At 40.7% G+C, this 25,611-nt stretch overlaps 1 protein-coding gene across 5 annotated transcripts in view; it reads left to right on the top strand.

The window, feature by feature from the left end:
* hip1 (huntingtin interacting protein 1) overlaps positions 1-25,611 on the top strand; it is a 344,047-nt gene that overhangs the window by 272,438 nt on the left and 45,998 nt on the right. For 4 of the 5 annotated variants that reach the window (XM_087977488.1, XM_043718713.2, XM_087977487.1 and 1 more), the window contains exons 13-17: positions 1,763-1,835; positions 8,981-9,164; positions 9,894-9,982; positions 22,840-22,956; positions 23,667-23,768. In XM_087977488.1, coding sequence (XP_087833614.1) covers positions 1,763-1,835; positions 8,981-9,164; positions 9,894-9,982; positions 22,840-22,956; positions 23,667-23,768 — 565 coding nt within the window. The remainder of the gene's footprint in view (positions 1-1,762; positions 1,836-8,980; positions 9,165-9,893; positions 9,983-22,839; positions 22,957-23,666; positions 23,769-25,611) is intronic. The other variant, XM_043718716.2, reaches the window with a different exon arrangement.

Raw genomic sequence — 25,611 nt, 5'->3', positions numbered from 1 at the left:
TGAGATTCTGTGGCTGCCCCCACATCTTCAGAGCTGCTTTTTCCTTAACATCACTAAACCACCTCCTGCTAGCACTTACTGCAATCCATCTATTTGTAAATCACTTGTAAAGAATTTCCATTGTTCCTCCCTTTATTATTGTGTAATATTTACATTTGTCTATCTGCTACATTCTTGCAGTTCCAACTAAAATGAATGTGCACGTTCACAGTCTTATAGCAAGTTTGGCTTTCCTGCATTTACAGTATTCAGCTTTAGTCATGAGGCAAAGTATGCTTTGCTTCCTTGCCATGTGTAGAGAATAGCTGATTTCATGGCCTTTTCATCTCTGTTTTGTTGATCAATTTGCCATTGTTTAGTGAAATAAATTTGCTCTGTAGAAGTCCCATATATACTGTGCAAACTCAGTATATTACTTGTGAGTTACAATTTTAAAACCTGCTCATAAGAGTTCCTTTTATGGGTGGCAAGGTGGCTCAGTGGTTAGCACTGCTGCCTCACAGCACCAGGGACCCAGGTTCAATTCCAGCCTCGGATGACTGTCTGTGTCGAGTTTGCACATCCTCCTCATGTCTGCGTGGGTTTTCTCCGGGTGCTCCGGTTTCCTCCCACAGTCCAAAGATGTGCAGGTTAGGTCAATTGGCCGTGCTAAATTGCCCCAAAGTGTTAAGGTCAATTAGTCAGAGGGAAATGGGTCTGGGTGGGTTACTCTTCGGAGGGTCGGTGTGGACTGGTTGGGCCGAAGGGCCTGTTTCCACACTGTAGGCAATCTAATCTAATCTAATCAAGAAAGAGTGGGCAAAGATTTAAAGTGAAGTGCAAATGAAGCGGTGATGTAAGATGTGATATTTCATACAGAGAGTCATTAAGGGAAGGAAAGCACTGTCTGTGGTGGAGGCAGATTCAGTTGAGGCATTCAAGTAAGCATTGGATGATTATTTGGATAGAAATGATGTGCCTGGGTATGCTTGGCATACTGCTGGTGCAGATGCAATAAATGAATGGCCTCCTTTGCAATTCTGTAAAATGTAAAAGTGTTGAATTCCAGAGTGGTGAGAATGACATCCTACATCGTGTGACATCAAGGAACCCTAGTAAGCTGGAATCAGTGTGGGAATCGGGGAAAACTCTCTGCTGGTTGGAGTCATATTTGGCACTTAGAAAGATAGTTGTGGTTTTTGGAGGTTATTCATCTCAACTCCAGGTTATCAGTATAGGAATTCCTCGGTAGTGTCCTTGGCCCAACTATTTTCAGCTGTTTCATCAATGACCTTTCCTCCATCATAAGGTCAGAAGTGGGGATGTTTGCTGATGATAGCACAATGTTCAGCGCCATTCACGATTCCTCAGATACTAAAGCAGTCCACGTTCAAATGCAATAAATTCTGGACAATATCCAGGCTTGGGCCGACAAATGACAAGTAATATTTATGCCACACAAATGCCAGGCAATGACAATTTCCAATAAGAGACAGTCTAACCACTGTCGCTTGACATTCAATGGTGTTACCATCACTGAATCCTCACCATCAACATCCTCGGGTTACCATCAAATGGACTTGCGATGGAAGTAACAATGGGGAAAGTTCTAACTAAAAGTTAACTCAATCTAAACCTTTCTGTAGCAACCAGTTGCTTTGAAATAGACTGACACTTGATAATAGTCATGAGGTTGGCTTCCTAATTATTGTCAGTTGATCCACAGTGGATTTCAGTCACTGTTATATACTGGCATTTATAGTTTGAATTTATCTGTTCCCAGGGATAAGTTGATTGAACAACTGTACGGGGAAATTGCATCACTGAAGGAAGAAATGGCGAATTTTAAAGTTGAGGTAGGATGTAAGTTTACTGCTGTCTCATACCTTAGAATCGAGGTAACTGATTGATACTTGTTGCAATGAACATACTCTCAAAAGTGACTTCACTGAGTCTCATTTGTGAGACCTTCTGAGTACATGTCCGTGGTATATTTTCACTTCTTGTGCTTGACCTCTCTGCAAACAGCTGTACTATGCTCTACCAATATCCTTTCATCACTGTTGTCCAGCTCAATCAGATTATCCTTTCAGGATTCTGCCTGGCCGGTCACAGCTCAGGCATCTCCAGCAAGAGCATCTCTTCCCACCAACCTCTGGAATCCTCCTCGGATTTATCTTCAAGTCTTTCCCCTTCCTCACTCTCATGCTGATTTTTGATGACCTCATCACATGGCTATCATGATAGCACACAACTCTAACTCTCCACCACACTTTTCAACCTTACCAATTGTGTTGACAAACTGCTTTTCTAATGTCCATTGCAAGTTTTTCTACTTAAAGCTTGCAGATATTTTAAACACCAGACCATTGTCATTGATTCTAGCTCTCTTTTCCTCGCCACTGACTCCCATTAAATCAGACTATTGGTGGTTTATGTCCTGTTCAACCTTGAGGTTTCCATAAGAACAATTACTTTCACTCAAGTTACTTGATTCAGTTCCCCATGCATTGAAATCATGCTATCTGCAGCCGAACTCCATATTACCCACATGCAGTGCTCACCAGCTTATGTTGGCTACCTGTATCCCAGTGTCTCCAGTTTAAAATTGTTATCCTTGTATTTGCATCCAGCCGTGCAATTCCTCAAGACCTACTGTCCCGTCCCCCTCCCACTGCCAGAACTGCCCTGACTCTCAATTTTTCCATTGTTAATGACTGAACTTCAAATCTACCTAAACTCCACTAGAATAACCCCCCCGCTTCTCTCCACCCCTCAGTCTCCCTTTTCTCGTTTTACAGCTTTTTCTAAGCCCACTAGTTCAGTCAAGATTATGGTCATTGTCTCCTCAAATCTCTCCTTTTGGTGTAACTTCATTTGTAACTGTTTGCACATTTGTGAAATACTTTGGGATGTTTTTCTCTGCTTAAGTGCTTATAGTAAATCCAGCTTGTTGATCCTTAAACAGTCACTTGGCCTCTCTGATGCAACTGGCTGCTCAGCATGTTGACGCTATTGAAATGAATGTCAGTGAATGTCCAGTTTTTGCTCGTGACCCAAAATCAACTTTCTGAATGTAAGAGCTGAGTAGTTTAAAGCGCTAGTGAGGTCTAAGTACTGCAGTCATTGATTTTTCTTTGGAATTCTTTACAGTGACTAGGTAATAACATTAGCAGTTAATATGCTAGATGGTGCAGATTTATGATCCAACTAAGGTACTTGGCTTTCAGCAACCGCTGTTAAAATGCTCTTTGCCAGCAAACTGTGCTGATCATGGTAAACGATTGTGACAACAAAGTACCAGACCTATTATGGCTTTCGACTGTTGATTTTGATTAGTACAACTCACTGATTGCCACAGGCAGTGATTATATGCAATTCCACAGCACAGCTGACTGCATATATTTGACTGATGACCATAACAAATGAGAACATGCCAGCAACTTTCAGTGGGCAAGTAATACTGATAAAAGAGTTCTAGGACCAACCAAAAAAAAGCCAAACTCTGCCTTTGTCAAATTCAGTCATCACTTACTATTATCGTAGAATCTTGCAGCACAGAAGGAGTCCATTTGTCCCATTTTGCCTCTTTGAACAAACTATTCAGTTAGTACCATTTTCCAAAGCCCTGCAAGCTTTTATCCTTCAAGAATTTATCCATATCCCTTTGGAAATTTATTTGATTCTCCTGTGCAACCTCATCGTGCATCCAGATTGCAATAAAAATCATTACACAAAAGAATTCTCAGCTCTGGCTCTTTTGCCAATTATCGTAAGTATGTTCCTGAGGTCAATGTTTGCAGTCTTTTGCTGGTATCATTGTAGCCCAGGGCTACCTGTATGATTATGTTGCTGGCACGTAAACTGACAGATGAGTGGAAGGCGTTGGCACATCACCAGGGAAAGTAGACAAGAAAATGGCTCATGTTGGTTTCAGCACAAACAAACTCTTGGAGCTTAGCTGGGAACCTGTCAAAGGACAGGTCAGTTGTGCTCAGAAAGGAAATGAGTGGTCTCAAATCGCAAACCAGCAAAATCCTCACATTTACAAACATTGTAATACAAAGAAATGCAGTGTATGAACAGGAACGAAGAGCTAGAGACGCTAAAGTAAGAAATTAAACAAATTGCGATTATGTGAACAGGAAAAGATGGCTTCATAATTGATGAAATGAAAATTATATACTCCGTATTAGATGAAAATGAACAGGGAGTAGCTGTGTTATTTTATAAGAAAGTTGCTCACTGAGGGTGAAGTGAAATTCGAGTCAGGCAGACTGGTGCTAGTGAAATTAAAGGGGCAACCATTGGCCACTGTCCATTACTCAGGAATATATACCTAGAAGTGAACACCCACACAGGGAAGTTGATGAGACCTATGACAGAATTGAAAAAAAATTGAACAGGAGAGTGGGAAGAGCTGCATGATTGTTGTAAAGAGATTGGAAAACATTGTTTGGAGAAGGAAGAGACAATAAAGAAGAAAGACCTTTTGGTTCTGTATAATAAATGAGCCGGGGTAAAAGCTGGTCAATTTTTCCTCAAGAACAGGACTCAACAGATGCATGTTTTAAGCATTATAGAGGAAAACAATATGCAGCAAATGTTTGTCAGTACGGTAAAACTTCAATCGAACTTCAATTCCTGGATCTTTGTCTTAATATTATCAAGTTAAGAACTCAAAAGTTCACGTAAAAGCTGGTGTAGACTCAGATCATAACCTGATGAAAATGAAATAGAATTCCTGAAGTAGATCCAGGTGGGAATATGCAGAAACCAGTGGAACCCATGCAAGTGAAAGAAGTAAATAAATTCTTTATAAAAGTAAAGTATTAGCTGGAAACGGCAAGGCTACCACCAAGATGACTGAGCAATGGAAAAGATCAAAGAGTGTAGTGTTTCTGAGAGAAATCAGGCTTAAGAAATCATGGGTTGCAACTACAATGTTTCAAAAATTAGCAGAAAAGGGAAAATGGAAAATAAGCAATAAGGCATGCTAAATGCAGACCCTTGAACAGTGGGTTAGGAGGGAAAAATGGAAAAGCCAAGAGGCAGCAGTTGACAGTATTGTGAAATACGTGAACAGTTGGGATCAAATCTGAAGAATAGACCTAGCAAAAGAGATTTATGACACTTGGCATAATGTATTGAAGTATCAATTACGGAAGATGTTTTACGAACAAATAATAATAGCACTAGGATGGAAGGAAGATATTGATGAAGCATATGCCAGAAACAAAACAAAACTTGAAATGACCATCAATATTACTCGCTCTTTCTATGTCATTGATTTCATAAGAAATATCTGAGATAAGGGTAGCAGTAAATAAGATAAATGCAAAAGTGTCTGGAGTAGATGCAGTTCATAAGAAATCTGTACTTGGGGACAAATAGTAAAGAATGAAAGAAGCCAACAGTGTATTAGAACCATGTATACTTGGTTGAGAAGTTTGACAAGAGTGGTGTTTATTGTCAGCCCTCTTTGATGTCTGTGCAGCAGTAATGATCAAAGAAGCGTTTGAAGACTACAAAATCTGGTATTAAACTTGCAGCTGAATGCTAACATTGGTTGGGATTTCCAGATGACCAAACACTTGTAGCAAACACAGGAGAATGGTTACAAGAACTAGTTGTTGGAATGGTAACAGCACGTGTGAACTTTGGAATAAAAGGTAACACTGACGAGACTAAAGTGATACATAGCTCTAAATGACCAAGAAATATTCATTCATTCATTCATAGAAGGCAGAGAACTACAACGGGTACAAGAACTCCGTATTTAGTAAGCATAATACCTACAGATGGCAAATGCAATTAAGAAGTAACAACATGGATAACTGTCTGCTGAGACAGTTCGTAACTGGAAAGCTGAATAAGCAACTCAAGAAGCGATGTGGACTGACCCTGATTTGGAATGTTGTTTGGTACAGATGTGAGACTTGGGCCTTACAAAAGGAGACAGACTTTCTAAATAACTCTGAAACATGGGTTTTGAAGAGGAAATAAATGATTTGTAGACAGATAAAGTAACTTGAAGGAAATGCTTTGGAGAGATGATGATCAAGTAAATTTGGGCGGCATGGTGGCACAGTGGTTAGCACTGCTGCCTCACAGTGCCAGAGACCCAGGTTCAATTCCCGCCTCAGGCGACTCTCTGTGTGGAGTTTGCACATTCTCCCTGTGTCTGCATGAGTTTCCTCCGGGTGCTCTGGTTTCCTCACACAATCCAAAAATGTGCAGGCCATGCTAAATTGTCCATAGTGTTAGGTGAAGGGGTAAATGTAGGGGAATGGGTCTGGGTGGGTTGCGCTTCGGCGGGTCGGTGTGGACTTGCTGGGCTGAAGGGCCTGTTTCCACACTGTAAGTAATCTAATCTAATCTAATCTAAATTTCTTGAATGTAATTCAGAAAAGGCAGAGTGTCTTGATATGTCACTTTTGAGGAGGGAGTAGAGTTTGAAGAGAGGTTCCAGGGGTTGGATTTTGACAAGAAACAGGGAGGAAAAGAATATCAATGCCAGATGACTTGAAAATTGAAGGAAGTTATTGGCAAAGGAAAAGAATAGAATCGGTTAGACAGATATGGAAAGGCTATTACAAACCAAGGACCTGGATTTGGGCAGAACACTCATGACAACAGCGACAAATAAATATGTACCCTCTGGTTATCGAGTCTCTGCCATTGGAAACAGTTTATCCTGTTTTACTGTATTAAAAACTGATGATTTTGAAAGCTTCAGTTACTTCACTTCTTAACTCTCTCCACTTAAAGTTGAATAAATCCATCATCTTCAGTCTCTCCACATTCAGCAGGTTTGGCAGCATCTTTGGAGAGGGGAGCAGAGTTAACGTTTTGGGTCCAGTAACCCACCTTCAGAAGAAGGTTCTGAAGAACAGTCACTGGATCTGAATTGTTAACTCTGCTTTCTTTCCACATTACTGCCAGACTTGCTGAGTTTCTCCGGCAGTTTCTGTTTTTGTTGCGGGTTCCTTGTTTTATTGTTGTGGTTCTGTTCGCCGAGCTGGGAATTTGTGTTGCAGACGTTTCGTCCCCTGTCTAGGTGACAGCCTCAGTGCTTGGGAGCCTCCTGTGAAGCGCTTCTGTGATGTTTCCTCTGGCATTTGTAGTGGTTTGAATCTGCCGCTTCCCGTTGTCAGTTCCAGCTGTCCGCTGCAGTGGCCGGTATATTGGGTCCAGGTCGATGTGCTTATTGATTGAATCTGTGAATGAGTGCCCTGCCTCTATGAATTCCCTGGCTGTTCTCTGTTTGGCTTGTCCTATAATAGTAGTGTTGTCCCAGTCGAACTCATGTTGCTTATCATGCATGACAAGCCAGGGAATTCCTCGAGGCATGGCACTCATCCACAGATTCAATCAATTTTGAACTCTTTTGGAACATCTCTGAGAGACCTGATAGATTGTTCTTTCAATGAAAGTTTCTTTCTTTCTGGACAGCCTTCTGACCAGCTTAAGAAAAGAAAATAACATAAAGGAAAGAATAACTATTTTTATAGCCAGGAAAGTATCTATTATCCTGAACTGAACGGATATGGCTGAGAGGAATTTATCTGTCTAGCACACTTTGTACATTGGTGCCTGAAATGTTTCCTTCCAGTTTGACATCTCTCCCACCTGCTGTCCTCATTGCTAAGTTTGTCCTAATTTCAGCTAAATTATTGAAAGTTTGGTGCTCTGAATTTGTGTGAATGAAGAGCTAATTTTAGGCTGTTAGAAGCACAGTTAGATTCATTCATGTTTTAAAGAAAACTATGGACAGAGAAAGCTCTGTTGGTTTCTGGAAGCCACTACCATCAGTCAGGCTGACGTCCTCCCACTGCACTGATATCTTTAGGATTTTACTGCAGTTTTCATATTGTGTCCATTTGTATTGCTAAAAGCTTTCCAGTACAATTATAAAGTTTTGTCTGGCTACAACCGGTTATATCTGGAGAAAACATTTGAGCCTGAAAATTTGAAATTATTTTATAACGAATTATGGTCAATTATGTTTATGTCACGCTGTTTTAACAGGCTCATTAACTATTCAATACAAACCATTTAAGTGTCTTTACTAAAGAGCAAACTGGAATACCATGCAATTGACAGCTATTATTGCCAACAGCTTTATCTGACAATGTGAAATACTGATGTTTCAACTTTGACACTATCACAGCAATTTTGAATGAAGTGTTACAAATAAGAGTTAGCTTTGTCTTGAGGTTTTCCAATTCATGGGTACTTAAAAAGGCACCAGGTGTGCCTAGTGACAGCACTGTGTTGAAATGTCATGACCATTTTCATTAAGAGATTGAGTTTGATTCACTGTGCCCCAGTTTCCTGGGTTAAGTGCCGATTCTATCTTGGTTGCAAGTGTATAAAGTTAGTTCAGGTGGAAGGTGAGCAAGTGGTTCTTCCTCCTTGCCTCTTAGTTTCAACTTTTATGTGCCTTGATACATATGTGTATCTCTCCCTTTGCACAACCCCGTCTCGATTTGTCTGTTTCTCCTTCTCTATCTCTGTCTCTCTCTCCCTTTCTCACTCACTCTGTCTCTCTCACCTCTCTGCCTTTCACTTTCTCCCTCATTTTCTTTCTATCTCCCTCTTACGTGTGCACATTAAGTACACACACGTGTGTCTGTCCTACATGGCATTTCCCCTTGCTGAATTATTGCTCTATTGAAGCCTTCATATGTCTCCAACTATAAGTTATTCTTTCCTCAAATTTTTAGGACTCAGTAGCGTCACTCTTTCCTCTTACAATCTGTAAGCTTTGAAAAGCCCAAATTTCACATTAACTAATAATCGTTTACAGATTTTGTCTTAACAACGCATATTTTCCATAGGAAACCGCTCAGGGTCCTCCACAGAATGGTAGTCAGTCAGAGGCTTGCCTCTTGCTTGATGTTCGTTTCATTCCATGGTGCCTGGTTCTATAGGGCTTAGTGTTTTCACCTTGGAAATAGTTGAAAATGCCAAAGGCGCCTCCTTTTGCCTGTTTCAGAGCAAACGTCTCATCTCACAATTGAAGGGTCGGATCAGTGAGTTAGAGGCAGACCTGGCTGAACAACAGCACTTGAAGCAACAGGCTCTGGATGAGAATGAGTTCTTAAAGGCCGAACTCGAGGAGGTGAAGAAAAGACAAGATGACACCGAGAAAGCCCAGAAGAACCTCACAGAGATCGAAAGTAAGTTATAATGTTTCTGAAAAATTGGAAGGTTTGCTTGCTGGTCTGTATATTCAAAGTTAATGAATTAGGATTATTGTCACATGTAATCACACGAGTACAGTGAAAATTTACAAGTCTCCATTATGGCGCTATCTTAGGTACAAAGGTACCTAGGTACAAAATCTTAAGGTACAAACCAAAAAAAAGGAAACAAATTTTTAAAAGTTAAACATTACACTTCTCCTTACTAAAAAGTAGAAAAGCAAAGGACCACAGTTAATAATTGAATACCACAGTCTGTCAGCGCTTGGCCATGTGCTGGGCTTGCTCTCCTCACAAGGACTCGACCTGCGCCCCCTGGCTGCCCAGTGCTGCCTGTTCTGACCGCCATGCAGCCTGTCCCTGCTACCTTCATTACCAAAAAGAAAAAAAATGAAGATGAAAAAGAAATGAAGGAAATAAAGGAGAAAGAAGGATGTGGCAGGCCTGGTGCTGGGGAGTGGACAGGCTGAGGAACCCCAGAACACTGATGCTACCGCCGCCATCTTGGAGTGCAGCTTTGCTCCTGTGTGTTCTGTAAATGTGATGAATATCTTTTAAAGTCCTGGGTCAGTGTGAGTTTAGTGATTGTGGAGCAGTGGGATCTGAGCTCACTTAAATGGCGAAGTTTAACCATTTTGATGTTTAAGAACTGCTAAACCACTGTGAAGAAATAGATGGGACAATTTTGTTTGTCTTATTTCTCAGGGAAAGCTCAAGCCAATGAACAAAGATACACAAAATTGAAGGAGAAGTACACCGAGTTGGTTCAGAATCATGCGGATCTGCTGCGGAAGGTACTATTTAGTGTAGCTGGATAATGTAGATATAAAAATGAGTTTTTGTTGGGTAAAAGTGATAATATGTATCATGGCGAACACTGCTGCAGCATTGAAGCAACTCCACACAAGCAGGATTATACAAATAATTGCTTTTGAGTTAAATTTGTGAATTATTATTCATTCATGCAACACCTTTTAAAACCCATAGATGGCCTGAAGCACCTTCTTGCCAGTGAAGTACTTTTGAAGTGTAGTCAATGTTGTACGTGGCAATCAGTTTGTACTTAATAAGCTGTCACAATGGTGACGAAATAAATGACCAAATCACTTCTCCAAGGTACTGTTTGAGGATAAGTGTTAGCCAGAAATATTCCCCTCTGCTTGAGTTATATCGTAGGATTGTCTTATGTCTGCCTGCAAAGTTGGGGTGGGGCCACTTTTTATTTAATTATTTTTAATCAACTTTAAGCATATGTGACACACCTCTGGAGCAGGTGAGACTTCGACCCCCATCTTTTGGCTAATTAAGTCACAAGAGAAAGACAGGACTTATGACAATGCCTTGTTCCCTTCGTACTGCATGACCTACCAACCTTTATGATGTGCTCAAACCTCTAGAGGTGGAACTGAATAATCATCCTTCTGACTGAGGCAGGTTTTGTGACTAGTTGAGCTGTGGAGAGTGAAGTGTAGACCTGTGGCAGCTTTAGTTTGTGGCTTTGCCTTCAATGGTGCAAAGTGATGGATCGCTGTGCCCTTGCTGAAATTAGTACAGGTTTCACCAAGCTTGGGGAATCTGGAAGTGCCTGAGATGGTACCAAAGTTGAAATTCTGGGTAAAGGACCAATGATTTTGTTTAGGACCCAGTGCTTACCAACAGTAGTTGGCAGTCAACTGTCCACACAGTCCTTCTGTGCATAGGTTGATGTGGTAATATGGTTTCCATCTTGACAGAAGAGATGGGAATTATTGGAGGGTGGGAAATGATGTTTTGCTTTGTTTTGTAGGTCTCTTACAGTGAGCCCCAATTGACAAAAGTGCTTAATATGTTAGTATGTCTGTTAGTGTCTCTCTTTATTTGTTTCTCTCAGAAACTGAGGATCGATGACGGTGTTTTGATCTAATAGTGTCAAGTGCAATCTCAACAGGTACAATTCCAAGACATGCTTTTGCTAACTGATAACTTGGATCAACTTTTACCATTTGGAATCATTATTCTATTGCAAGCTACCTCCCCTCACAACATCTGGTTGAGGTCCATGCAGCAAATACTGTTCAACCAGAAAAAATCATTTTTCTGTTTATAATTAAGGTTTGAGATATTTTGCTTCACATCTGTTTTCACTGAGTTGGCAAGGTGTTCCTGTTTATTTTTATTTGCCTGTTTTGACCCATAACTCATTAACTTGCACTTCAATTATTTGTACAAGCTTGTATGTTATATCCTGGTAAAGTTCCTTGTTCTGACAAGTGGTCTTGACTCCCTCCAGTTACCTTGTAAGATTTCCTGCCTGAGCTGTAGAACGAAAGTGTGTACCTCTCCCTCTACACCCCCCCCCCTTGTTTGCCACCAACTCTGGTATTGCAGACACTGACATTGGGCAGAATTATGTTGTGTATTTAAATGAAGTGCAAGGAATTGTAAATAATCAACTTTCCCCAATGATTAGAATTTCCATATAGACCTATTTGTATATTTAAATTACCTGTTCTTATATGTGAGCAGTTTATAATCAAAGCCTTTATGATTTATTTTGAAGTTGAAAGCCACGTTGCATGTGTTTGAATGTGCTCACCTTAGGTGCTGGTATTTGATTTTAATTGGTGGAATAGTATTCTATTATACAAAAGAGAAAGACAGAACTCTTAAACTGTGGAATCCAGAAGCTAAGTTAAAGCACTACAAGTCTCTGTACAAACAAATGTAACATCTGTGCATAGAAGACTCAGTGATTGATAATATCCACTTGCCCTCTCATCATTTGTGACAGCCCAAGCACCATAGGTTTGGAAGGATTAAGTAGCAGCGACTGATTCATTGGACATTCTTGTTTTTTACAAGCCAAGTGCCCTCCAGAGGAGGTTTTTTTTAAAAAAGTGGTTGGCTGTGTTTCTAAAGGAGGTGCTTTGAAGTTGAAGGCTGCAGTTAGCCACAACCGAACGGTGAGGATGAATGGCTTCAGTATTTGTACTTGGAGGATTAAGCAATGGGGTTGCTCCATGAACTGCAGACACCTATTTATGAAACTGTGCAAGCCAATGAAAGGTTTCAGGAGTTTGGCCATCTTCATTTAAAACTCAGTTATCAGACTTGACCCACTGTTTATGATTAGCTAACTGCAGCATTTCATGAAGTATGATCTGTTGGGCAGAAAACAACTTCATGTTGAGAATGGGCAATGGCAATTTATCCAGGCTCCTCAGAATATAATGACTCTCTGCAGTTTAGCACGGCAGAAACAGGAACACAAAAGGGAAAGGAATTGGAGCGGAAGTGGGGTGAGACATGGCTGAAAAGGTGGACTCTTTTCAGAGGCTTTTGAAAATACATAGAGAATCAAAACAGCAGGGTAAAATATTTTTGAGAGAGAACTTGCTGAAGCAGGTTATATGATGAAAGAAAAGTCAGTCTTTGAAGCTGACACAGAGATCATAAGGAGCAAACAGTAGTCTGGCATTCGAAGGACAGGATTTGGACTGGAATGTAAGACTGGAAAGCAGATTATCATGCTGATATGGTGAGATAAAGCTGGAGACGAAATATTCAATATTCAATATTAAAATATCTGTCCACCTGCTATACATTGTTCCTCGATTAATTTTGGTGAATTTATTTATTGTGCTTGCATTTTAACTTGTGTATAGATTTCTAAATCTTCTGTACCCATGCCTTAGATTTGCTGAGAACAATAAATCACCATGTTGATGCTAGTTATCACAATTGGAGTGACCCCCCAAACAAAATATTTGTAGAGCAGACATGCCCTAATGTAGTTGAGGACAATGTCAAGTTCTTTTTGAGAAGTAGATCAAATCTTCAGTAGATGAAGCCTGATGACTGAGCCAACATTATAAATAAAGATTCACATGTTCTCACTTCCTGATGTGAATATCTGTCAGACATTTGTGAACACTTGTGGCTGTTGTCAAGGAAACTCAGGGTGCTATGGGGTATGAAGGAGTTCAGTGATAGAGTCTACAAATGGAGTTATAGAGAAATGTTCAACCCGTGACTCCCTAAAGCCCCTCCATTCATAATGATAGGTACATTACACTTTGGGCTTTTGCTCAACACTTTCCTTCATTTCCCTAGCTCAAGCACAGTTTACGGAAGCTGTATGTTGAAACCTGGATTTGTTTCCCAGAGGCTATGCTTTTTAAAGCCCCAGGTCTAAACATGAACCTGAAGGCCATTGTCGGAGACGATGCATCATGCCCATCTCCACTTTCTCAAGGTTGGAAACCAGATTGTGCAATATCACTAACCCACTGCGCACTGATTTTCATGACAAGGTGAAATATGCAATCAAAAAGCAAAACATTAATCAGAACAAAGACTAAATTCGCACGATAACTGAAATGGTCTTTTGTTTAAAACAAGAGAAAATGTGAACTCTTGAACAATTGGCAGTTGTATTGCATTCTGGCTCAGCTCTTGCAAAGCTACTTATCATCCTTTCTGAAAAATCCTGCGGAATGCAATCTATATGCACTTGGGTGGGAAGCCACTTTATTCCCAGGGTGACTGTTCTGAGGCAGAACACTATTGATTAAGGTCCTTTGACCAAGGATGAAGTTAAAGCTTTTAAAAGCGTTGCGCATCTTGGGTGTCATGAAATACTTAAAGCAGATCTTGCTTTGTGCAAATTCGAACACATTATAAGCTGGTAATGCACAGTATTGTTTAGCAGTTGGGAGCAACCAAAATACTCCGGCATTTCATCAGAGAGCCAACAATACCTGAGTGGCACCAGTCCCAGCGTCATGGATAGGTTCTTTATATTAGACTGATTTCCCATAAATATTGCCTAAGTTAGTATTACATTGCAGAAGTAACTACACTTTTAAACCCACATCACTGGGTTCCAAACAATTTGGGACTTCCTCAGTCTGTGAATGATGCTACTGCAAGTTTCGTTTTGCATTTGTATATAAGCATATTGTTGTAGTGTTGGCTTGGTGGTTAGACTAGAATGCAGTATCATTTTCAATGTTTTGGCTTACAATTGTTAACAAAAAAAAAGCTCAACAACATATTTTAAATGTAATATTAGAATGCATTAAATATCATTTATGTAATAAACCCCACTTGTATTAATTTTAATTTGTAAAACAAATTATCTTTTCAATGATGGAAAACCTGTCCAGTAACAGAATTCCAGATTTTTGTGGGTGAGGGGGAATATCTCAAACCCTTAAAAATAACCTTTACATTTATAATTCACATTTACCTTGGGATACTTCTAAATCTGCCAAGAGTTTTGGAGGGTGGGGGAGAGGAGGAGGAGAGTTTTTGGGGTAAGAGTTGTTGTGGAAACTGGACTATGGCTATTTTACCTGAGCGGATTTTGCTTTTAACTTACAGTCGCCTTCACTTAAGGTTGTGGTTGAGTTTCTGAAAATCGTAACTTTAAGTTAAAACAATTTTAAGTGAAGTGTAGATTCCCATAGTTAAGCAAGTTGATAGTTGGTGACTGATCTTGCTGCTGTGCCCTTCTAGTCCGCTTACTACAGACTGAGGAAAGCTCATACAGTTACTGGTATCCTACTCACTGTACCATGCAGATAATAATAATTCTCCGCTGTGATCTCTGGGTACTTCTGGATGCCAGACAAAGCAAATTGCACTTCAGATCTTAGAAAATTTGATGCCTTGAGCAGAACTGATGAATAGTACTGAACTCAACAAAATATTCCGTTTTGAAAAAAAATCCCACCAATGTTATTGCTGCAACCTGCAGATTTTATATTTGTTAAGGTTGTAACTCGGCTATTTGCACAGGTAGCATGTTTTCGTGCTAAAAACAACTTTTAGGGTAGTTTGAAAATTTTGGAACACTACAATTTTCAGGGTTAGTGCACTTGATGGAGTGTAGCTCAATATGAAAGGGTCAAAATAGTTTGAACTTTATTGCTGGAACAGCACAGCAAGTCAGGCAGCATCCAGGGAACAGGAGATTCGACGTTTCGGGCACAGGCCCTTCTTCGGGCCTGTGCCCGAAACGTCGAATCTCCTGTTCCCTGGATGCTGCCTGACCTGCTGTGCTGTTCCAGCAATAAAGTTTCAACTTTGATCTCCAGCATCTGCAGACCTCACTTTCTCCTCAAAATAGTTTGAGGCAGAAATAAGACTATAGCGCAAAACTCTGAAAAGGCGAGATCAAATGGGCTGAAATTCTTGTGAACAATCCTGATGTCGTGTTTCAGAAATGTGTTCAATGAAACTTCAGAGAACTGTAATGAAAATCATGAAAACAGTTAGCAATGAGAGAGAGAGTTTGGGGTCTTCGGTGAACAAAGGGGGCACAGGTATCTTGCTGAGGTTGACGACAGATTAATGTGTTTTGAGAAGGTGATCTCCAGAGTGTGACTTGACTTGGACCATTAGAACAAGCAGATTCAAATATAAATTTGTGAGGAGTTCATTTAAAACTGATTTTCAAACGAAATTCCTTCCTCAAAAAGTGAATAAATGTTAGTGATAATGTAACAGGCAGCTTAGTAGAGTTGGAAGTCATTAGGAAATGAAAATGCACTTATCTGTGTTGTGCTGGGTGAACAGGATTGGTGGTGTTGGTTGTCACTCTGAATTAGCTACATTGGCAAAATGTTGGGTTTGGCCTGAGCGAGTTAGATTGGTAGTGGTGACTGTCAGTGTGTGGAGTTGAAATAAAGCAGTGGGTGTGGGTTTGGTAAACTGGAGAGTCTGCTGTGTGAGTATGAACTACTAAAGAGATGATCTAGATGGCCATATGGCATGTTTTTCTTCAAATTTGCTTGTCTATTAACTTGTTAAACACACTGCTTTCTTTGGTCAAATCATGAAAATAGGGAGGATAAAGAAAAACGTTTGAGCCATTTGCATTTTGAATCCGTTGACTTATATAAAAAAAAGAACAGGTAGATCTGATGAGGTGTTTGAATGTCATCTGTTCCATTCCTAAATGAGAAAGTTGCTCTGATTGTGCATTTCACTCTTGACTAGGGTAATAAATGCATGAATTGAAAATGTGAAGCTTGTGTTCATGTGGTTTAAATGTGCAAGGTGAGGGATAGGCAGATTGCGCCATCTACTGGCTATAAGTGATAAGACTCTTGGGAAGGTGGAGTAAAATGAATAGTATAATTTGAGATATGAATAAGGCCAGTGATTTGTTGTGATATATTATTCCGCGACTGATTGCTCCAGTAAATCTTTTCTGATCGGGATGTTTCAAAATGGCTGTGCTCTGTGTGTGTTTCAGCTTGTCTTGTACTGAACACCCTTTCCAAGTGACTCGTCTCACTGAGCTGTTTTTGTCAGCTCCTCAAACAAAACTGAAATTTAATAGTGGATGTCTTTTCCTGTCTCTGCACGTCATAATCGTCAACTAGAAACTTCTGTCTCTCCTGCGTTGGCTGCTGAAGAGAGTATTGACACTTTAAATACACTGTTGATATACCAATGAAATGAAAGTTTACCATGTATTTAGTGCCTCTTCCCCGGCTGATTCGAGATGTAGAGAAGTTCATCTTGTCTTTAGTTTAACCAATACCTTAAGCTGAGAGGACACCGGGCAGATCACCATGAGGGGAATAAGGGCAAGTAATCGGGAAAAGGGTCCACCTTTCACAGTTATTAGTGGGGGTTGATTAATTTAGTTTGAAAATGGAGAAGTGCTACCTGGTGCAGAAATAAATTAATGATTAGTCACTCTCTACTGGAACTCTGTACATCAACGTATCTGACTGCCATCACCCCTCTGTGATTTGAAGAACCCCACCTCTACCCGAAAATTCATCTTGGCCATGTTTTTTTTCCCACACATCCCAACCTCTCATGACTCCCTCCTTCCTTCCCTTGTGTGTGGTCTTTTTCGTTCCTTGTTCTGTAAATTGATTAAATGTCTCCTTTTGCATGAGGAGTGCTGTGGAAGTACAAACTGTTGAGGAATTAATGTGGCTAAATTCATATTCCAAACAGCACCTTTTTGAGCAGATTCAGTGCAGGAGGGTGCACTATCTTCCTGAATGATTTTCTGATCTGCAGCTCTCTGTGAACCCATGTTTAATGGACTTGTGGGAAAAGATGTGATTCATGGTTTGCCACTGTGAGCTGATGGAAGAGAAGCTCTTTTAAATAATAAAAAACAACATGACAAACATCTCAAGACCACTTCACTTCAGCATTTATTTCAATCCCACTAAACATGGGTTCAATTCCCATCACCTGCTGATGTCACCAAGAAGGACTGTCCTTCAACCACTCCTCTTACCTGAGATGTGGTAGCCCTCGGCTAAATCACTACCAGTCATCTCTCGCTCTCTCGCTTTCGCTCTCGCTCGCTCTCACACTCTCTCTCTCTCTTTCTCTTTCTCTCTCTCTCTCGCTCTCGCTCTCGCTCTTGCTCATGGGAACTATGGGGTCTCACTCAATCCCTCTGGTCCGATTCGCTTTTTGCAATCTATCTTCAATTTGGGTTTTTGTCTCGAACATGTGCCCTCTGCTTGTGGCTAAACAGTTTGATGGTGCACATCTCTATTTAGAAACCAAAGTTATTTTATCCCCTGCTACCTCTGAACTGTTACTTTGAGAAGGAAATTGGATATATCTATTTTAAAAAAATACTTAGAGCGGTCAGCTGAGAGCTGGATCTAACTTGTATCATTTCACAATGCTAAAGTCAGAAGTCCCACGACACGAGGTTATAGTCCAACAGGTTTATTTGAAATTACAAGCTTTCAGAGCGCTGCCTCTTCAAGTGAAGTGCTTCACAATGCTGACATAGCTAACATAGGCAGAAGGGCAGCCTTTCTGTTCGAAGATTCTTTGATTCATGTGCTCAGAGCCAATTAATGGAATACACTTTTGATCTCCTACAGTTTCATGCTAGAGTGAAGACCTGTGAACTGTTGAAATTTTAAAATATTAATTGCAAAATATAATAGAATCTTAATAAATTAACAGAGCAGTGAGAACCAAAAATGACTAAATAAGAGGAACATTGTCGACATATTAACAATAAGTTAATGAGTTTAATTAATTAATTGAGTTGGAAGCCCACAAGGAAAATGGTAAGTAAATGGTGCAATTGACACCTACCTTGCATCTTTTTTATTATTTTTGCTTCTTGCCCTCTCTTCAGAAACTGATTGTCATTACTTTCATCTCTATGGCTATTAGAGTCATAGAGATGTACGGCATGGAAACAGACCCATCAGTCCAACTCGTCCATGCCGACCAGATATCCCAGCCTAATCTAGACCCATTTGCCAGCACTTGGCCCATATCCCTCCAAACTCTTCATAATCATATACCGATCCAGATGCCTTTTAAATGTTGCAGTTTACCAGCCTCCACCACTTCCTCTGGCAGCTCATTCCACTCACGCAACACCTTTTGCATGAAAAGATTGCCCCTTTGGTTCCTTTTAAATCTTTACCATCTCGCCTTAAACCTATGCCCTCTAGTTCTGGACCCCCCCCCCCCCACTTCCAGGGAAAAAGACCTTGGCTATTTACCCTATCCATACCCCTTAAGATTTTATGTACCTCCAACCCTGGCAACATCCTTGTAAATCTCTGAACACTTTCAAGTTTTACAATATCCTTCCAGTAGGAGGGAGACCAGAACTGCACGTAGCATTCCAAAAATGGCCTAACCAATGTCCGGTATATGACCTCTGCAACATGACCTTCGAACTCCTGTACTCAATGCTCTGACCAATAAAGGAAAGCATAAGTGCTAAGAAGTTTCAAACTCAGACTGGCTGAGTGAATGGGCAATATATGACAGATCAAATATAATGTGGGCAAGTGTGAGGTCATCCACTCTGGCAGAAGGAAGAAGAGTGTTGAATATTTCTTAAATGGAGAGAGATTGGAAAGTGTTCATGTCCAAACAAACCTCGATGACCTTGTTCACAATTCACTGAAAACAAACATGTAGGTGCAGCAAGCAATGAAGATAAACAATGTGCTTGCCTTTAAATCACAAAAGGATTTCAGTGCAGGAACAAAGTCATGCTGTAATCATTTTAGATACAGGTGAGACCACACCTGGAGTAATGTGTGCAGCTTTGGTCCCCTTGGCCAAGGAAGAATATAATTGTCATTGAAGGAGTGCAGCAAAATCACAGACTAATTCCTGAGATGGCAGGATAATCCTACAATGAGACTGAAGAGGAGAGTGAAAAGTGGGCCTGTGTTCTATGGAGTTTAGAAGAATAAATGGTGATCCCAGAATTGTGCAAGGTTAAAGGGCAATGCAAGTTAAATGCAGAAAGGATGTCTTCCCCAGCTGTAGCGTCTAGAACCCTGAAGGTTTTGAAAGGTACAATATTATAAACAGATAAACCGCTGCAGAAATCCAGCAAAGTGTGTAAAACTGGTTGCAACCTGCTACATGAGAACTATAATTAAACACTTCAGCAGAACTCCCAAAAGCGCAGATGCACACAAAGCAGCCAGGGACCAGGACAGGATGTTAGAAATTTAAAACAAAACCAGAAATTGCTAGGAAAATTCAGGTCTGGCAGCATCTGTGGAGCGAAAGCAGAGTCAATACCCCAAGTCCTGTGACTCAGAGCCCCTGTCCTCAGAACCGTGAACCTTCAGGGCTCTTGACACTAAAGCTGCATCTAACCTGTATTGCCCTTCAACCTTGCGCAATTTTACTAAAGTCCAGAGAACACTGGCCCACTTTTCTCTCGCTCTCTCCCTCTCTCTCTCTCTCCCCCCCCCCCCTCCCCCCCCCCTCTCTCTCTCTCTCTCCCTCTCTTCTTTCCCCCCCCCAACCTCAGTCTCATTGTAGAATTACCCTGTCATCTCAGGAATTAGTCTGTGATTTTGCTGCACTCCTTCTATGACTTTCTGATGAAGAGCTTATGCTCAAAATTTCGACTCTCCCGCTCCTCAGATGCTGCCTGACCGACTGTGTTTTTCCAGCACCACACTTTTTGACTCTGATCTCCTGCCTCTGCAGTCCTCACTTTCTCCTAGTGTCTGGAGCATGACCTGCAACTAGTTGCTCCCAGGAAGTAATGGCAATGTTGCTGCACGTTGATGCCCCTGTCAAGGCCTTGTGTGACAAGTCCTACTATTGGTGGATAAATTTATAGCCACTGTCACCGTAACGGATATCACTTCAGGTAATTTAACTCAAATCAATTAACACAATGAGTGTATACTTTCATTTGACCCATAATTTATCTGCTGTCAATGTCAACTTAAAATTTTCAATGTTTGGCACTAGATGTAGTATTTCATCAGTGACTCTGCAACCATTAAGATTTCTAATTAAAGGAAAAAAAAAACTTTTTTCAAACATCTTCAGCTCATACAAAGCACCCTGTTAGGCAAAAGTGAGGACTGCAAATGCTGGAGACAAAAGTGCGGACTGCAGATGCTGGAAAAGATGATGGCCTTTTGTCCAAAACGTCGATTTTCCTGCTCCTCGGATGCTGCCTGACCTGTTGGCTTTTCCAGCACCTCTCTAATCCAAAGCACCCTGTTGTTCAGTAAAATGGTTATATGGTTAACATTACATGGCATGGCAAATTAGAATACTCCTAAGAATTAATTTCTGATCTTTAAAATTAGTAGTAATTTAGAAAGACTGATGGAAGCAAATGTCTCAGTTAGATTGAGAGAATGGAATTGAGCAGAAAGATAGGTCATTGACCACTGATGGCCTGAAGTTACCACAGACCCAAATGTGAGGCATGTGACTCTGTCTGGGATGTATGGCAGTTCCCTTAGCCAGAAATACACAAAGTATTGTCAAGGGCAGTAGTTTACTGAGGAGAATTACAGTTCTGTTGGAGATGTTCATAGACAATAACATTCTGTGTTGAAGTAAAGGAGAACTGTAAATCCACACCAGAAGAGTACTATGCACAGATTTATTTTGTAATATCTGTAAATTTTGTATTGTTACTAACAGATCAGTCAAATTAAATACATATTATTTGAATGAAAAATAGCATCAGAAACAGGCATTTATTAAAATAGGCAATATTAATGTTAAAGAATTAAGTAAATAAAAACATTTGCATATATTTGAATTAAAGCCAACTAATTAAATATGTGATGTTGGGTGCCTGGTTTGATTAGCATCTGGCTACAGATACTGTGTTTAATATTCAAATCTTGCCACTAGGCATCAGGAGATAATGATCAGAACAGAGGTTTATTCTCCCCTTCACCCTCTTAACCTCCTTCCCTTCCATCCCTATTATAAAGCCAGATTTTCAAGTGTATTCTAAGTACTGGCATAGTTTAAATCTGATGATTCACTGTAAATGAAGGATGAACCTACAGGCTTCCTTTCTATAGAGCTTGTCAGTCTATTCAGTGGCTATCAGAAGACTCGCTGCAGTTCTAATGGGACCAGTGGTACTGCAGGTTGTGCTGCCATACTAATGGTGGTCTAAATTATATTATTTTGTCAGGTGATGTGGTGAGTACATGATTGATATGAGAGTGAGGTTAGTTGAGCAGTTAGGTATCACTCAGACTTTGGATGAGCATCAATGCAAGGAATCTGGGGAGAAACCTAACAGGATTTTAAATTAGTTCAGTTCAGCTTTCTTCCTGAATTGTACTTCTCTGTAACTTGTGTTATTTGTCTGTAATGCTGTCAAGTGTGTAACAGACAGCAGTTCCCTTTTGTATGCAAAGTTGAAAGAGTCCAAGGATCCTTTTGCACTGTGTGGATTTGTTGTCATTAGGGAGTACATTGAGTCACTGAGCTACAGCAGGGGCTGGAATAATATCCAAGAACTGTGGGTGCCATGGTGGCTCACAGCACCAGGGGCCTAGGTTCGATTCCAGCCTCGGGTGACCGTCTGTGTTGAGTTTGCACCTTCTCCCTGTGTCTGCATGGGTTTCCTCCGGGTGCTCTAGTTTCCTCCCACAGTCCAAACTTGTGCAGGTCAGGTGAATTGACCATGCTAAATTGTCTGTAGTGTTCAGGGTTGTGTGGGTTAGTTGCATTGGTCAGGGGTAAATGTTGAGTAGTAAGGGGATGGGTCTGGGTGGGTTACTCTCTGGAGGGTCGGTGTGGACTTGTTGGACCAAATGACCTATTTCCACACTGTAGGGATTCCATTCTATTCTTCTAACTCGAAGACTTGGCCCTCGTGATTCCAGAGTAATCAAATTCTATCGCACATTTAATAACAGCAACTTCTATTCATATTGCATTGTTAAGAGAATTGGTGAAAGATGTGATTGCTTTCATCATGCAAGTTTTCGTAAGCTGCAATGCATTGAAATGATGGTGAAAGCAAAATAACGAATGAAAGAAATATTGCAGGACCACAGGAAAGTAAAAGGGGAAAGGAATTAATTGGATAGGTCTCTCAAAGAGCTGGCACAGAATCAATGGGTTGAATGGCCTCTTCAGTGCAGTATAATTCTAATAAATACTTCACAATGAGATTTCTGAGGAGAGAGTGTATTAAAAGTATTTGGGAGATAGTGTTCTCAAAAGTTTGTTAAACAGCTCATACAAACGATGGAAAACATTGCATGCTGATGAAATTTGCTCTTGAGTTTCTCTGAACCAAGGTGTGCTCTGACTGTGTTCTCTTGCCCCAGTAATACTTGAAAGTGCAAACTGATTACCCAGCTCTGCCCTGACTGACATGTTCCTGCTCTCATTTGCACAGAATGCAGATGTAGCAAAGCAAATGACATCTTTTCGTCAGACACAAGAGGACATGGAGCAGGTGAAAAAGGAGCTGGAGGAAACTGTGCATCAGCTGAAAGAAGATATTCAGCAAAAAGTGAGTGTATCTCCGATCTCAGCGTATCAAGAGAAATCCCTTTCCACTGTTGCCTGATCTCAAAGCCTGTGTAACTTTGAAAACTGGTGCGATAATTTCAATTCAGCTCAGTGGGAGACTGATCTTTTGCACTTCACCTGTAGAGGGATTAATTTGTGCACCTTCTATTTCCTCTCCTTTTCTGTGATGCTGCGTTCCACCTTCATCCCCTCGTTCCCTACCAACTAACCTCCCAGAATGGGTCCATCTTTCTAACTCGCACATTCTTTATGAACTTTTTAAAATTTATCCCTTTGATCCAACACTTGATCACCTGTTCTAATGTCACATCTTTTCTGGTGACATTCCAATGAACCACCTTGAGATAGTTTTACCATTGTTACAGGCACTGTATAAGTACAAGCTGTTGCTCATATGAGTGTGGACAGGGGATGTTGATAGGATCTTTGATCTGCAGTTATATACAATCCTGGCCACGCACAGGCAGTTTTGGTAGAGACTCCTGTGTGATGTGCTATGGTCAGGTACATTTCTGGCGGATAATGGATCATTTGATGGCAATGATTGGGAGGTGTACAAAGGGAGCTTTTTTCTTCTGAGACTGAAGTATGTGGGTTTATTTCTGTAGCTTTTCAAATCTTTCAAAACAAGTAAAGTCCCAGTCAGTCTGCTGGCTTTCTTGGTGATAAATGTCTCTTTCCTGAAACTAGGCTCAGGAGCAGAGTTGTGTCCTCGAAGCTGTGCAGAAGGAACTGAAATCCAGAAATGAGGAGGTAGAGTCTCTCAAAAATTCACATGCGGACTCGCAACAGGTAAGATTGCAATTACCATCCTCCAAAACTGGAGACCCGCATTCGCAAATGTACTCTTTTTACATGTCCTTACCTCTGTAGATGTGTTTTTCTTCAGATTCCAACTTTGCTACCCAGCTTTCCAAGTTGGAGGTGCTCCCAATGTATTTCAGGACTATATTGAGATATTAAAGAGTTTCTTTAGGTGACAGCTACTTATTCCACATTTTTGCAGTATGGGGATTGGAAGTGTGCTGTGTGAGTGGCCAGGAGGAGGGTTCCAAGTTTCTTGTACACACAACTTTAGCTTCCTCAGTGGAGCTGCATTTTAAAAAGAAATGTTCAGATCATATTCAAATTGCATTCGTTCATGTTCAGAGAATCATGTCTGAAGCAATAACTTCAGCCTTTAGTGAACATTGCTAGTACTCTGAGACCATTATTCTGTTTGATTCTCATGAGAGTGAACTGATCCTGAATAATACGCTACAGTTCAAGTCTATGTCGCAGCAATTCTACAGTGAGTGTGATGTTTGCTGAATCAGGCTTTACAGTCTTGCTTATTTGATAGCTCAGGAACGCTCCAGAAAGGGGAAAAGCACATTGTTTGAGCTTGGGAAAAGAAGGATTGCAGTGGATAGAGCAAAGAGATCTTCCTAACTGAAGGAAGCTTTGTTCAAACTTGCAACCAGAGTGAGAGTAATCTGAATTTAGATCCTTTGTCCTATCAGTCTACTATTTATGTGTGCACTGTGCTTACATTAACTGCCTTTTGCCCAAGTGATTTTATTTGATTAACACCACCTTCTGTTCCGTTATGAAAACACAAAATGCTAGAAAAGCTCGACTGGTCAGGCTTCGTTGTAAGGTCTGAACGTTTGGGTTTGAATTTTTACCTCTGAGTTAGGGGTGTCGACTACGGATATTTCCCAGCTCTACAAACCCACCTTGAGTGATAAAGCACCACAGAAGTTGGAATTCTCTTCTGCAGTGGCTGGTTCTTTGCGAATTGGGCTAGGTGCCCCCAAAATAAGTACAGAAGCTGGTGGAGGCCGACTGGGCAAGAGAGCTGCCTTGACTGGTTTTTTTTAAATTTAAAAAAGATGTGATGAAAACAGCTATCACCGTCACACATTCCTCATGGTCCTTTATAACCCCGATGCCAACTCATTGCAACTCATGTTCACCCCCCAACCTCCATTTGCCTTTCACTTACCATCCCAGCTCACACAGTGCCTCCCACAGGAAGTCGGATACACGCTGATATTTTTTATAGACCCATTGATTGCATGTGCATTTCTTCAACGACAATGTTCCTTGTAAGAACAAACATATCATTTGAGTACATAATCTCTTAAAGAAAGCAGCACTACGATTTGTTGTCAAAATCCTACTTTAAAGAGTCTATGACCACTAGGAGCTGTCAAACAAACTATGAAATGGTCGGCACCTTACAATGGTGAAGGGTTGTGAAATTGGTTATGCAGCACTAATCCAATAATGGTACCCCTCAGGTTATATTAATAGATGGGATGATAAAATAAGCTTTTTTTTAAACACACTAGGCATTTTTTTTAAAGATTTAAAGAGCAGGAGTTTTAAATGGCTTGAGAGTGCCTTTTGACTGTTGCTTTTTTTAGATTAGATTAGATTCCCTATAGTGTGAAAACAGACCTTTTTGCCCAACCAGTCCACACCAACCCTCCAAAGAGTAACCATCACAGACCATTTCCCTCTGACTAATGCACCTAACACTATGTGCAGTTTAGCATGGTCAAATCACCTGACCTGCAATCTTTGGACTGTGGGAGGAAACCGGAGCACCCGGAGGGAACCCACACAGACACGGGGAGAATATGCAAAC

This window comes from Chiloscyllium plagiosum, unplaced genomic scaffold (assembly GCF_037043375.1).
Source record: "Chiloscyllium plagiosum isolate Xiang-an unplaced genomic scaffold, Cpla_swu_hap1 HiC_scaffold_31, whole genome shotgun sequence".
In the NCBI taxonomy this organism is placed as follows: Eukaryota; Metazoa; Chordata; class Chondrichthyes; order Orectolobiformes; family Hemiscylliidae; genus Chiloscyllium; species Chiloscyllium plagiosum.
The sequence above is the reverse complement of the archived record's forward strand: the minus strand, read 5'-3'. Positions and strand labels throughout refer to the sequence as shown.